General features: G+C 41.3%; 1 protein-coding gene across 5 annotated transcripts in view; it reads left to right on the forward strand.

Moving 5' to 3' along the window:
• Window positions 1-13,013, forward strand: part of UTRN (utrophin) — a 591,543-nt gene that overhangs the window by 226,063 nt on the left and 352,467 nt on the right. For all 5 annotated transcript variants that reach the window (XM_062186881.1, XM_062186876.1, XM_062186879.1 and 2 more), the window contains exons 28-33: window positions 1,690-1,824; window positions 4,558-4,707; window positions 5,640-5,801; window positions 6,272-6,400; window positions 7,134-7,307; window positions 9,409-9,564. In XM_062186881.1, the coding sequence (XP_062042865.1) occupies window positions 1,690-1,824; window positions 4,558-4,707; window positions 5,640-5,801; window positions 6,272-6,400; window positions 7,134-7,307; window positions 9,409-9,564 (906 nt within the window). The remainder of the gene's footprint in view (window positions 1-1,689; window positions 1,825-4,557; window positions 4,708-5,639; window positions 5,802-6,271; window positions 6,401-7,133; window positions 7,308-9,408; window positions 9,565-13,013) is intronic.

Below are 13,013 nucleotides of genomic sequence, written 5' to 3' on the forward strand. Positions count from 1 at the left end.
GGAGTGGGAAACCTCTTTTCTCTTGGGTCAGCAAACTATGGCTGAAGGTTCAAATCCAACTTGTGCCTTATTTTTTCACACCTGGTTAATGAAGATAATTCTGTATTTTTTTCTTTCTTTCTTTTTTTTTTTCTTTTTTTGACAGGCAGAGTGGACAGTGAGAGAGGGACAGAAAGAAAGGTCTTCCTTTTCCGTTGGTTCACCCCACAATGGCTGCTGCGGCCAGCATGCTGTGGCCAGTGCACTGCATTGATCCGAAGGCAGGAGCCGGGTGCTTCTCCTGGTCTCCCATGCGGGTGCAGGGCCCAAGCACTTGGGCCATCCTCCACTGCCTTCCCGGGCCACAGCAGAGAGCTGGCCTGGAAGAGGAGCAACCGGGACAGAATCCGGCACCCCAACCGGGACTAGAACCTGGTGTGCCGGAGGATTAGCCTATTTAGCCGTGGCGCCGGCCAGATGATTCTGTATTTTTTAAAGGATTTTAACAAACACACATACAACAAGGAAGAATCAGTGACAGAGACCAACTGGGGCCCCTGGAAGTTCTTATTGTCTGGCTCTTTATAGAAAAATGGGCTGACTCCTGGTTCTGATAAGCATTCCTCATTGGGAGTGCAGACTGGAAGGTGGCCTTGCTCAGTCTGGAAGTTCCATGGAGAACAAGCCCAGGAGGCTCTGTGCTGAATTCTTTCTTCTAAAGTTACCCAACAGATAAGTTCCTCTTACATGGAATGAGAGGGTGTACAGTTAGATGTGTATCCCCCATCCTCCCTACTGCAGGAAACTTATTAGAGGAGAATGATTGATCCTAGAATCATGGTGGAAACAGTTTAACTCTGTTGTCAGTGAAATGCAGTTCTCTTTCTATATAGATGCATCCTCATGAATTTAGACAAAAGTTGTGAAGCCACACAACACACTCTTTATATCACTTAGCTTGAAGGTGGATTGTGCAAATTACTTAAAAATTTTATGATTATGGGCCGGTGCTGCGGCTCACTAGGTTAATCCTCCGCCTGTGGCGCCCATACTCCAGGTTCTAGTCCTGGTTGGGGCGCCAGTTCTGTCCTGGTCACTCCTCTTCCAGTCCAGCTCTCTGCTGTGGCCAGAGAAGGCAGTGGAGGATGGCCCAAGTGCTTGGGCCCTGCACCCACATGGGGGATCAGGAGGAAGCACCTGGCTCCTGGCTTCGGATCGGCGCAGCATGCTGGCCGTAGCGGCCATTTGGGAGGTGAACCAACGGAAGGGAGACCTTTCTCTGTTTCTCTCTCTCACTGTTTAACTCTGCCTGTCAAAAAAAAAAATATGATTATAAATGACTTTTTGCCTGCTATTTAAAAAGAAAATTAATAATATTTCTTGCCTTATTTTTACTACTAATCACATAGTTTTATTTTTGACATACAACTGAGATTCTCAGAATTTATTTTAGTATAAATAGTGAAGTAGCTCCTTGCCCTTCCCCCTTAGGTCAGTCCCTTACACTCCACCCATTGGTCTAGTGTGATTTATTGGTGAATTCAAGTTTATTTCACTTATTTGAAATTCTCCCTTTATCACTTTTGTAATTATACTCACACATACTCCCATGTAAATGAAATTATTATTGATTAAAGAATGTGCAGCACCAAAGAGACCCTGTGTGAAGTGGCTTGTGGTCTGTTTTACTTGTTTCTGTGTGCACTGTAGGAAGTCTGGTCCTGCTGGATCGAACTGCTTCACTATTTGGACCTCGAGACCACCTGGCTCAGCACTTTGGAAGAGCGAATGAAGAGCACAGAGGTCCTGCCCGAGAGGACAGATGCAGTGAGCGAGGCCCTGGAGGTTGGAGCTGTCATTCTCGATGGCATTTTTGGTGTTGTGATGAGGCCATCTGTGTCTCACAGGCCCTCCCTATCCACGGTTCCACATCCAGGGTTGGAGCAGTGATGGTCAAAACTATTCAGAAAAAGAAACTGTACCTGTACTGATCACATGCAGACTTTTCTTCTTGTCATTATTCCCTAAGTGATACAGACAGCTGTTTGCATGGGGTTTACATTCTATTAGGTATTATACTAATAGGTGATTTAATGTATGGGCATAAGGGAGGATTTGCATATAGGGGAGAATTTGCATATGTTAATGCAAACGCTACACCTTTTTATAGAAGGGGCTTGAGCATCAAGGTGTCTGCAGGGGTTCCAGAATCAGCCATAAGGAAGCCCAGGAATGACTGTATTACAAGGGATGACTGTGTTATGAGGGATGACTGTGTTACAAGGGTGACTGTGTTACAAGGGATGACTGTATTACAAGCGTGACTGTGTTACAGAGGATGACTGTGCTATGAAGGATGACTGTTATGAAGGATGACTGTGTTATGAAGGATGACTGTATTACAAAGGTGACTGTGCTACAAGGGATGACTGTGTTATGAGGGATGACTGTTATGAAGGATGACTGTGTTACAAAGGTGACTGTGCTACAAGGGATGACTGTGTTATGAGGGATGACTGTATTACAAGGGTGACTGTGTTATGAAGGATGACTTTGTTATGAGGGATGACCGTATTACAAAGGTGACTGTGCTACAAGGGATGACTGTGTTATGAGGTATGATTGTGTTATGAGGGATGACTGTATTACAAGGGTGACTGTGCTACAAGGGATGACTGTGTTACAGAGGATGACTGTTATGAGGTATGATTGTGTTATGAGGGATGACTGTGTTACAATAAGGAAAACATGGTTTATGCTCACTACTGCCTCTGCTCCCTCAGTTTTCAACTTTTGCTTTCTTCCACAGCCTGAAGTAGTTCTATAATCATGTGTTTTTGAAGTACTGGTGGCCTACTCTGTCAGCCTCATGAGATGGTCACTGTTCAACAGTTGGTGCATTTTAGATGTGGGAAAGTGCGCTGGTAGCTTTCCAGTTCGTTTCACAAGTCCCTGAACAAAAGTAGACTGTAGGGTATTCGGACAACTGCTCTATTCTTTTTTCCTAAAGTTATTTTTACTCATTAATCCCAGCAGTGACTGTGGTAGAGTGGTTCTAGGCCACCATCTTCAGATGTTGAAAGTTAAAAAAAGACAGGCTGGAGTGGACACTAGTGGAGGCTGGGGTCTGCTGGGGGGGCTTGTTACCAACTTCGAGCTCCCTGAAACCTAGAATTGTCCCTGTTTCTTCCTTGTTCCTTGGTTCTAGCTCAGTGTGAGGTGTATGATAACCCAACAGCTGTTTTCTAAATGAATTACAATGTGAAAATGGTAGGTTTACTTAAAGAAGAAGAGGAGAGATTATACCTTTTTTTTTTTTTTTTTTTTTTTGACAGGCAGAGTGGACAGTGAGAGAGAGAGATAGAGAGAAAGGTCTTCCTTTTGCCGTTAGTTCACCCTCCAATGACCGCCGCGGCCAACGCACTGCGGCCGGCGCACTGTGCTGATCCGAAGACAGGAGCCAGGTGCTTATCCTGGTCTCCCATGGGGTGCAGGGCCCAAGGACTTGGGCCATCCTCCACTGCACTCCCGGGCCACATCAGAGAGCTGGCCTGGAAGAGGGGCACCCAGGACAGAATCCGGTGCCCCGACCAGGACTAGAACCTGGTGTGCCGGCGCCGCAAGGCGGAGGATTAGCGTATTGAGCCGCGGTGCCAACTATTACATGCTTTTAAAAATGGACTGGCACCATGTGGGAGCTGAGCAGACAACCAGACTGAAGGTCAGAAATTGGTATAGCGTGGTCCCTCCATTCTGGGAGGTGCTAGCTCTGCTGCAGAAAAGATGTCACTTCTTAAATAAAACAGAGTGAGGGTCTGAGAGGTTGAATAATATGAAAAGCTCATTTAAAACAACATTTTGTCAATGTGAGAGTTAATACAGGTATATACCAGAGATATGGAAAGTAGAGAAAAGTATAAAGCAAACTCTGAATAAATACTGTTATATGTTTTGTGTATTTCCCCCTAATTATTATTATTATTATTTTTTACATATACACACTGGAAGGTGGTACAGTGTACCACAGGTTTTAGGGTCATGAAGGCTTTGGGACCTTGGAATGTGAGCTGTGCTTTTACTGATTGTGTGTGTGGAGACAAATTGTTTACCTCTTCTAGCTTCAGTTTTCCCAGCTGTGAACTGGGAAGAATATTTGAGCCCATTCAGTTAGGTAGATTTATGTGTATAAAAGTGGATATAAAAAGGAATGCCTCATTCCCTGTATGTGTTGTAGAAAAATGAATACCTGTTTTGAGTAACATGATTAATAATAGTTGAGATAATTTTACTTATTCATACTATTTTCTGCAAATGTATTGTCAGAATTTCCTATGAAATTAGTAATTATGATAGTTATTTTCAAGGGATTGTATATCATATACTACTTGTGCATTTTGTGTATTTATTGATACCATGATATATGTTTTTTGAATTAGACATTTTCCTACTTTCTGGTCTTATTTCTTAAATGGATTTCCAGAAAATGGAATTACTTGTTTAAAAAGTGGACATTTTTAGGCTCTTTCATACATTTTGCCTTAGTAAATGCATGATTCTTTTTTCCTGTCTCTGGTCCAGTCTCTGGAATCTGTTTTGCGCCACCCAGCAGATAATCGCACTCAGATTCGGGAACTTGGCCAAACTCTGATTGATGGGGGGATCCTCGATGATATAATCAGTGAGAAGCTGGAGGCGTTCAATAGCCGATATGAAGATCTAAGTCACCAGGTAAAGTGAGGACATGCGGGAGTACTGGGATTACAGCTGCTCCCAAGCTTCCTGTCGTATGGGACTTTAATGTTGGTTAGAGTCGGTAACGGCAGTAATGGGCGTTGAAGTCCTAGGCAGGGAAGAATATACCTGCACTTGCAAGGCAGGCAGAGCCATGATGATTAAAAAAATTAAAAAAGATCATATTGTAGCTGTGTATAAGAATAGTAACTCATCCTAATAAATGTGAGAACTATCAAAGTTTGATAAGCTACTATGAAAGCAATAATCTCAGTTCATGTCCAGTTTGCGTCATAACAAGAATGTTCATCTTAGGACTTAGAGAAAGGACACGGTTCTTTTACAGAAAGGTTGGGTGGATTTAGATGGTTTCGAACCCTTATGATCTGATGGCTGTTGATGTTTACACTATGAATAGCATCAAATAATGTTTCAACACCTAAGCGTTCCTGTCAAATTTGTTTTAGTTTCTGGGGAAAGAATAGATTCAGATGTTGCCTCTATTGATAGACATTCTTATGATAGTTTATGTTCTTATTGATTGACATTACTGATTCCTCAACTGTTCCAAATTTATAATAAATGACAATTTTTATTGTTTGGTGTGTTTTATAGGAAATGTTTACATTTTTATATTTTGCCATAAACTATGGAATGAAATAAAAGTTATTAAATCAACTTCAAGGCACATAAGATCCTAGAAGGACATTTTTACTGTTGTCACTATGTTTCTACATCTGTAAATATGAAATATATGAAACTTGTATACCTTAAATAAAATTTAAGAAAAAAATAAAAGATGAAAAAAGAAAAAATAATAAAGACGGCTAAAATGTGGAACTAGTACATGTTTTCTTAGTGGCCAGAATGTATGTCCAGTTCTTTCTGTTAGTGCTGAATGACTGATGATCAAATTTCTCCCTGTGTAGGCAGAGAACAAGCAGATTTCTTTGGAAAAGCAGCTCCAGGTCCTGCGGGAAACTGAGCACCTGCTGCAAGTCCTGCAGGAGAGCCTGGGGGAGCTGGATAAGCAGCTCACCACCTACTTGACTGACAGGGTAGACGCTTTCCAGGTTCCACAGGAAGCTCAGGTATGGCTGTGGATTTGCAAGTCTCTGAGTTGTAAAGAGAGCGTTGCATTTGCTCCCTCCACTCTGGAAGGAGCCACCTGCTGCAAGTGGGAGTTCCCGAGAACTGTTTCCCTTACCTCTGGGACAATGCATGGGTTTGGAGTTCTCTAGATCTCCATGTGAGACCCTGACGGGTGACTAATGTTCTGAAATCCTAGTTTTCTTAGCTATGAAACTGAGTCAATTCCTTTTTTATAGGTAAGTCGTGAAAATTAGAAATGACAAATGCAGGACTCTGAGTAGGCTATAGTCATGTAATAGGGCGGCAAGTACTGCAGACCTATTACAGCTTACGTTATGTAAATTAATGGGACATTCTATGAAGTACAGTATTATATATTACACAACTATGTGAAACTTTTGCATTGTTTCTTCTTGTACTGGGGAAAAAAAGAAAAAAGACATCCTCTCCCTTTTCCATCTCTTTGTAGAAAATCCAAGCAGAGATTTCAGCCCATGAGCTCACGTTAGAGGAGTTGAAAAGGAATCTACGCTCTCAGGCCCCACCTTCTCCCGAAGGCAGGCTGGGCAGGGGAGGAAATCAGATGGACGTGCTGCAGGTAAAGAGAACAGGGAGCTTCCTTTTGTTCTTCAATATGTTGAACATTAAAACAACGTGGGGAAGAGTTGATTACTTGGTGCCTTTGATTTGCCTTATAAGCCCTGGAATAGGAGTGATATACTGAAGGTGGTCTGCACCCCAGGGGAGCAGAAACAAATTGGTGCCTGAGTGGGAATAGGTTAAATCTGATTTTTTTAGTCCAGAAGTAGCAAGTGAACTGAATTTAGAAGTTAGCTGTATGTGCACATAGACTTTTCCCATTAAACAGAGCTCCTAGGCACAAGAATGTAGCTGATGCACCTGGCAAGCTAATGATGCATGGGATGCAGCATCTGAGTTCCTTAACGGCTGATGTGAGATTAATTTTCACCTTGTACTTGTGAGGGAGGATCGTTGAGTCCTAGGTTTTTAAAAATACATTTTTCAAAAGGTGAAAATATATATTAATGATGTTTTAGCTCCTGCAAAAGCAGCTTGACCTGAATTGATTATCCACATTTATTATTTCTGAGGTTGAGACACTGAGTGTTGAGTATTTCGTAACAGTGGCTGTGCAGGTCGCTTGGGTGACTGGGTAACCTCCATGGGCCTTTAGGATAGTTTTTTAGGTCCATTGCTGAAGGTTTTATTGATGCTTTAACTTGGAGCTGTTTAGCAGTGTGGCTTAGCGTCTGATGGGGGAGATTGTGCTTCTGATGCGACGTGCTTATTGTTTCTATTTCTGTAAACAGAGGAAGCTGCGAGAGGTCTCCACGAAGTTCCAGCTCTTCCAGAAGCCGGCTAACTTTGAGCAGCGCATGCTTGACTGCAAGCGAGTGCTGGATGGTGTGAAGGCAGAGCTGCACGTTCTGGATGTAAAGGCTGTGGAGCCTGACGTCATACAGACCCACCTGGACCAGTGCATGGTGAGGCTGCTGCGTGGCTAGTGTGGCCAGCAGCTTAGTCTGGCACTGCCACACATGGGTTGTTCAGTGATCTATGCTAAAGCTGGGGATTGACGATGGGAGACACGCTAAAAAAAAAAAAAAGTGTGCTCTTTCCCCTGCAAGGAAGAAGGGAAGAAATCAGAGAGGTGGCTAAGAGAGAGAGCAAAGTCAATTATAGTATAATGAGGTAAGGGATCGGTAATACACAAAGGGATACAGCATGCTTTAAACAAACAAAAGAAACATTTTAATCTTAGAGAAGTTAGGGAAGATTTCAGCAGAAAGTGACTAATAGGTTAAGTTTCTAAGGAGAAATTTGAGTTAGCCCATCCTTAGAATGGACATCAGGAATATTACCATGTTAAAAATTTTTTCTTAAGGAAAGTAAAATTTTAGCTTCTTTATTTTTTTTTTAAAGATTTATTCATTTGAAAGGCAGAGTTACAGAGGCATAGGCAGAGAAAGAGAGAAAGAGAGGTCTTCCATCCGTTGATTCACTCCCTAATTGGCTGCAACGGCTCGAGCTGGGCCCATCCGGAGCCAGGAGCCAGGAGCTTCCTCCGGGTCTCCCACGTGGTTGCAGGGGTCCAAGGACTTTGCCAGTTTTCTACCGCTTTCCCAGGCTATAGCTGAGAGCTGGATCGGCAATGGAGTGGCCGGGACTCAAACCAGCACTCATATGGGATACCAGCACTGCACTTGGTAGCTTTACCTGCTACGCCACAAAGCCAGCCTGAAATTTTAACTTCTAATTCACGAAGTTTAAGCCTATGATACTAAGGAAGAAATTACATTTTGAGTGGATATCAGGAATATTATAGCATAAAAATATCATTTGCTAGGAAAATGAAAGCTTAAACATAATGAGAAAGGAGAATTTATATATAAGGTCTTGTTACTATTTTAGTCTTGAACATGATCATTTAGTTGAATAGAAATTTTAAAGTAATGTGGCAAGAGGACATGATCTTAGGACTAGTGGTGTATTTAAGACATTTGAAAAAACTTAAGATGACACATGTTAGGGCAAGAGAATTCTACCGAGAATTTTTTTGTGTTTTTCAAAACTATAGTCTCCTCTTGTCTTTTCCTTCTGTGATTAGAACATTGCCCAAACAGGATAAAATTTTAATCTCTGTGCGTATGTGTAGGTACTTATTTGCTTGAAATCGCTGTCATATTGCTTAGTTCAGTGGGCTGTCAGGTCACTGTTCTGTGAGATATTTCAGGTGATGACTAGGATGTATGGAGGAAAGAAGCTGTACAGACAAAGCTTTCTGGTTTCAAGTCAGTTAGGTTGAGCACAGCTCTGAATTTGACCCACAGAACTCCAATTTCTTCTAGAAATATATAGACCTTGATATATTTAGTTTTGTGTGTATTTTCATCATATAAGTAGACTTGAACTCAGGAGAAATGGAAGGAAACAAATAAATGTTGATAATTGAAATTCCAACAGCCAGAAGTAGCCAGCATTGGCTTTTTTTTTTCTGGTCATAGTGTTTAGGATCAAAGCAAATTTATTTATTTATTAATTTTCAACAATGTTTAATATTTTTCCATCTTTACTTCATGTGTAAATGTTATACACATATACATACATACTCTTTTACTTGAAAATGAGGATATTAATATCACATAACATGGGATTCCTGATGAGGATCATAAAGTGAGGATAGCAGGGTATATTATTATGTAGAAGGTATATTTCTGTGAGGATAACGTTTATATTTATATGCCAAATAATATGAGATTTATACATGTTTTGTACTCTATATAATTAGGATTTTTAAAAATGTAATTCAAAAAGTGATACTCAATATTTTCTTATTTTTATAGGAAAAGTGTTTTTATTGTATACTAAAGTACTTTTATAAACATTTAAACACATGTCTATTTATTTTTAAGCAAGCATAAACACTATTACTTTATTTTCTTATCTGATTAGAAGTTATTACAACCCTGATTTCATTTGACTCGACCTGCAGATCATATCTAAGACAGTGCCCTTTGACCTCCATAATTGCTATTGCTCTCTGTGCGTTGTGCTTCACTGCAATATGCAATTTGTTTTTTTAAGAAATTGTATAAAACTTTGAGTGAAGTCAAACTTGAAGTGGAGACTGTCATCAAAACTGGAAGACACATTGTCCAGAAGCAGCAAACAGATAACCCCAAAGGGATGGACGAGCAACTGACTTCCCTGAAGGTCCTCTACAATGACCTGGGTGCTCAGGTGAGGAGGCACCGCCACAGCCTGCCCGGGCACACACCCTGCTGCTTTCTCACTTTCTCTCCTGTGTATTTTTCAGTTTCACTTAGGAAATGTGTGTTTGAAATTTACACATTAAATCCTGTTTTCAATTATTCTAATCATTTTCATTTTATCTCTTTAAGGTATGCTAATATAATGATTAATAGTTATCTACGGCCGGCGCTGCCATAGCTCAATAGGCTAATCCTCCGCCTGCAGCGCCGGCAGACTGTGTTCTAGTCCCGCTCGGGACGCCGGATTCTGTCCCGGTTGTTCCTCTTCCAGTCCAGCTCTCTGCTGTGCCCCGGGAGTGCAGTGGAGGATGGACCAGGTCCTTGGGCTCTGCACCTGCATGGGAGACCAGGAGAAGCACCTGGCTCCTGGCTTTGGATCAGCGCGGTGCACCGGCCGTAGCATGCCGGCCGCAGCGGCCATTGTGGGGTGAACCCACGGAAAAGGAAGACCTTCCTCTCTGTCTCTCTGTCTCTCTCTCTCACTGTCCACTCTGCCTGTCAAAAAAAAAAATAGTTATCTAAAAGTCTCTTTTTAACATTAATCCAGATTATTATTTATGTTTTTGATGGCTATTGATGTTTCATAATTTATTCTAAAGAAGCTCTACAAATGATAGCCCCCATATAAATTCGAGTTAGTGCTCCTTGGATTTCTATGGATAAGTGTTAAAACATCAGAGCTCTAATAAATACTCACATTAAGTGGCGAGAAGGTCATATTACTCTGCTGGGATGTAAAAATCTCCCAAGAAACACCTAAATGTGGGCACGGTAGCCAGTCTGTGCGGGGGTTACTGGGCGTTTACAGTTTGTGATTGGCTGGAGTCAATATGCTTACTATCTTTCATCATTGAGAGTCTTTGCCCTGAAACTAGTAAAGCAGAAAACATGAAAGGGAAACCTTGGCAGTAATGAAAAATTGTGTTGGATCACAATTTGGATCCTTCTTCAGTTGTTAAATATTCACTGCTTCCAGTAGAAGTGAAATCGAAGTTTCTACATAAGCCCAGAGGAAAATAGCTGAAAGTTTGTCATTAATTTAAAACCCATAAAAATAAACAGCTCATTTGTTTTCTAGTCAACTTTGTCCTTACTTCTGCAAATCTGGGTTGCTGGTGTGATGTATTTTGATGCATTGTGCATCAGGAGGAACAGATATTTCAGAGCCTCTTTTGGGTATTGTATATCTAAGTTGCTAAATCCTATTGTATTCACTGGCTGGACATTTTATGGATGGAGTGGTATTGCTGGTTTTTATATGTATCCTTTACTTGTAGCTATGGCTTTAGCGTTATTAGTCATCTCATTAAACACAACTGAGACTTAACTGTGTGTCAGGAGTTATCCAGGCAGTAGGAATGTGTTGATGTGGAAAAATGTAAGTTATCTCTTTGTCTAATGGAAATTGGGGTCATGAAAGAGGAAAACATTAATTAAGAAGTCACGCACAATACTGTGAGTTTATTAGTTCACAATGTCATGGAAGAATGTTTGCGGTTCTTTACGAGTATAACTAAGGGGAGATTTGCCACAGTCTTGGGTTAGGAAAGCTTCCCTGAAGAGGTGATGCATAACGTGAGATCTCAAAGAATGGGTGGGAGTAACCAGGGTGAAACCAGAGAGGGGTTGTTGAGGCTGTTTGGGACAGTGTGTATAAAGGCCCTGTGGTAGGTGGAGGTGTGGCACGCCAGGGTGGCTGGAACAGAGAGAGCCTGTGTGGGGAACATGGTATTGGGGAGATAGAGTGAGATCAGAGTTGTGGTAAAGATTTTAATCTCTGTTTTAGAACAATAAGCAATTGTTTAATTGGGTTTAATGAGACCAAGCCTGGCAGCATCTTCAGTATTGTGGTAAGGATTTTAATCTCCATCTTGGAAAAATAATTGGTTGCTGGGTTTGCAGGGAATGGCATGCTCAGACATGTTCTTCTCTCACTGCAGTTTGAAGTTAGAATTTGGCAGACATAGGCGTGAGGAGACCAGTTAGCAGGCTGTTGTATTTTTAGTGTCAGATGTTGTTGCTTGAAAGAGTGGACAATAGAGATTGGGTGGGTGGATTGATTTCAGACCTGTGTAGTATGAGAAACCTTCAGGACTTGGTAGTGGGGTGGTATGGAGGTGTGAGAGAGGGAGAGATGAGGGATGACTTCTGGGTTTGTGGCTGGATTACCAGGATATTCAGGGATGGGGTCCTCGTTGGGGTGAAGTACATGAGGGAAAGGTGGGGACGTGCAGTAAGCGTAAGCAGGTATGGGATGTGTTGGTGTGTTAATGCCAGGTGTTCACGTGGTTATTCAGGTCTGGAGAACATGTCGGTACTGAAGAGATGGATTTCATGAGTCATCTGCATAGAAGTGGGAGTGAAAGTTTCAGTGATGATGAGAATGCCTAGGGAGAGAATATGGTGAAAATATGAACAGTGCCCTCACTATGTCCTAATTAGATCATTTAGCAAGAAGTTTGAGGAAGATGAGAAACTTCAGTAACCTAGTAGGAAGTAGGAGGGACTCCAGAAGAGTGTTGAGTCTGGGGCAAGATGGTATTTTCTGTATGGTGACTTGCTTTGGATATTATCAAAAGTTAAATATGACAGCCACTTCAACATGGCCATTAGATCTGTTGCCATTGAGGTCATTGTTGAACTTGGCAAGGATATGTTCTGCTGAGTTGTGGGGTAGAATCCAGGTTGATGTGGCTGTGTTGTATGTATGTGGGGATGAGGAAAAGAGACAGCACTGTGAGGAGATGTTGTTAGGGATTGTTTGGGGAAGGTGGAGAGAGGAAGATCCTTAGGGGATCTGGAGACACAGTAGGGCGTTTGTCTTGTTTGAGACGGAGAGCCTTGAGTGTGTCTAATAACTGAGGGAAATGGTCCTGTTAAGAGGGAATGGTTGACTACCCAAGAGGGAGAGGGGATAAATGCTGAGGTAAAAGATTTAAATCTTAAAATGCCTTAATTCAATATGCAATGCATCTTAAAATGTATTGACTAGTCTGAGAAAAGTATAGATTATTATAAATTAAATTATAAATTATCTCCTTCCTGGTATATACAAATCCTTGGTGGCATCAAGTTTATGATGATTGTGTAGCTGCCTGGGCATGTCAAAGTTAAATAAGTTTCATTGGAATACATAATATCTTTTAATATAATTCAAGTATTTGTCTCCTAAAGTCTGCATTGAGGTGCTATTAATTTAGAGTCATGAATTTTAACTAAACTCGGTGGAAAAAATATTTCACTTTTAAGAAGGAATTTAATCACAATCAATCCTTAAAGTATGAAAGAGTGATATTGAACCTGGGGGTTGGGGCAGAAAAAGAAATGTAATCCTATGTTACTTAGTAATGAAATTCATTTTATATCATCTGAGAAAATTTCATCTCATGTATGACATATCACTCTCCTACTAAAGTG

Source organism: Lepus europaeus, chromosome 3 (genome assembly GCF_033115175.1).
Source record: "Lepus europaeus isolate LE1 chromosome 3, mLepTim1.pri, whole genome shotgun sequence".
In the NCBI taxonomy this organism is placed as follows: domain Eukaryota; kingdom Metazoa; phylum Chordata; class Mammalia; order Lagomorpha; family Leporidae; genus Lepus; species Lepus europaeus.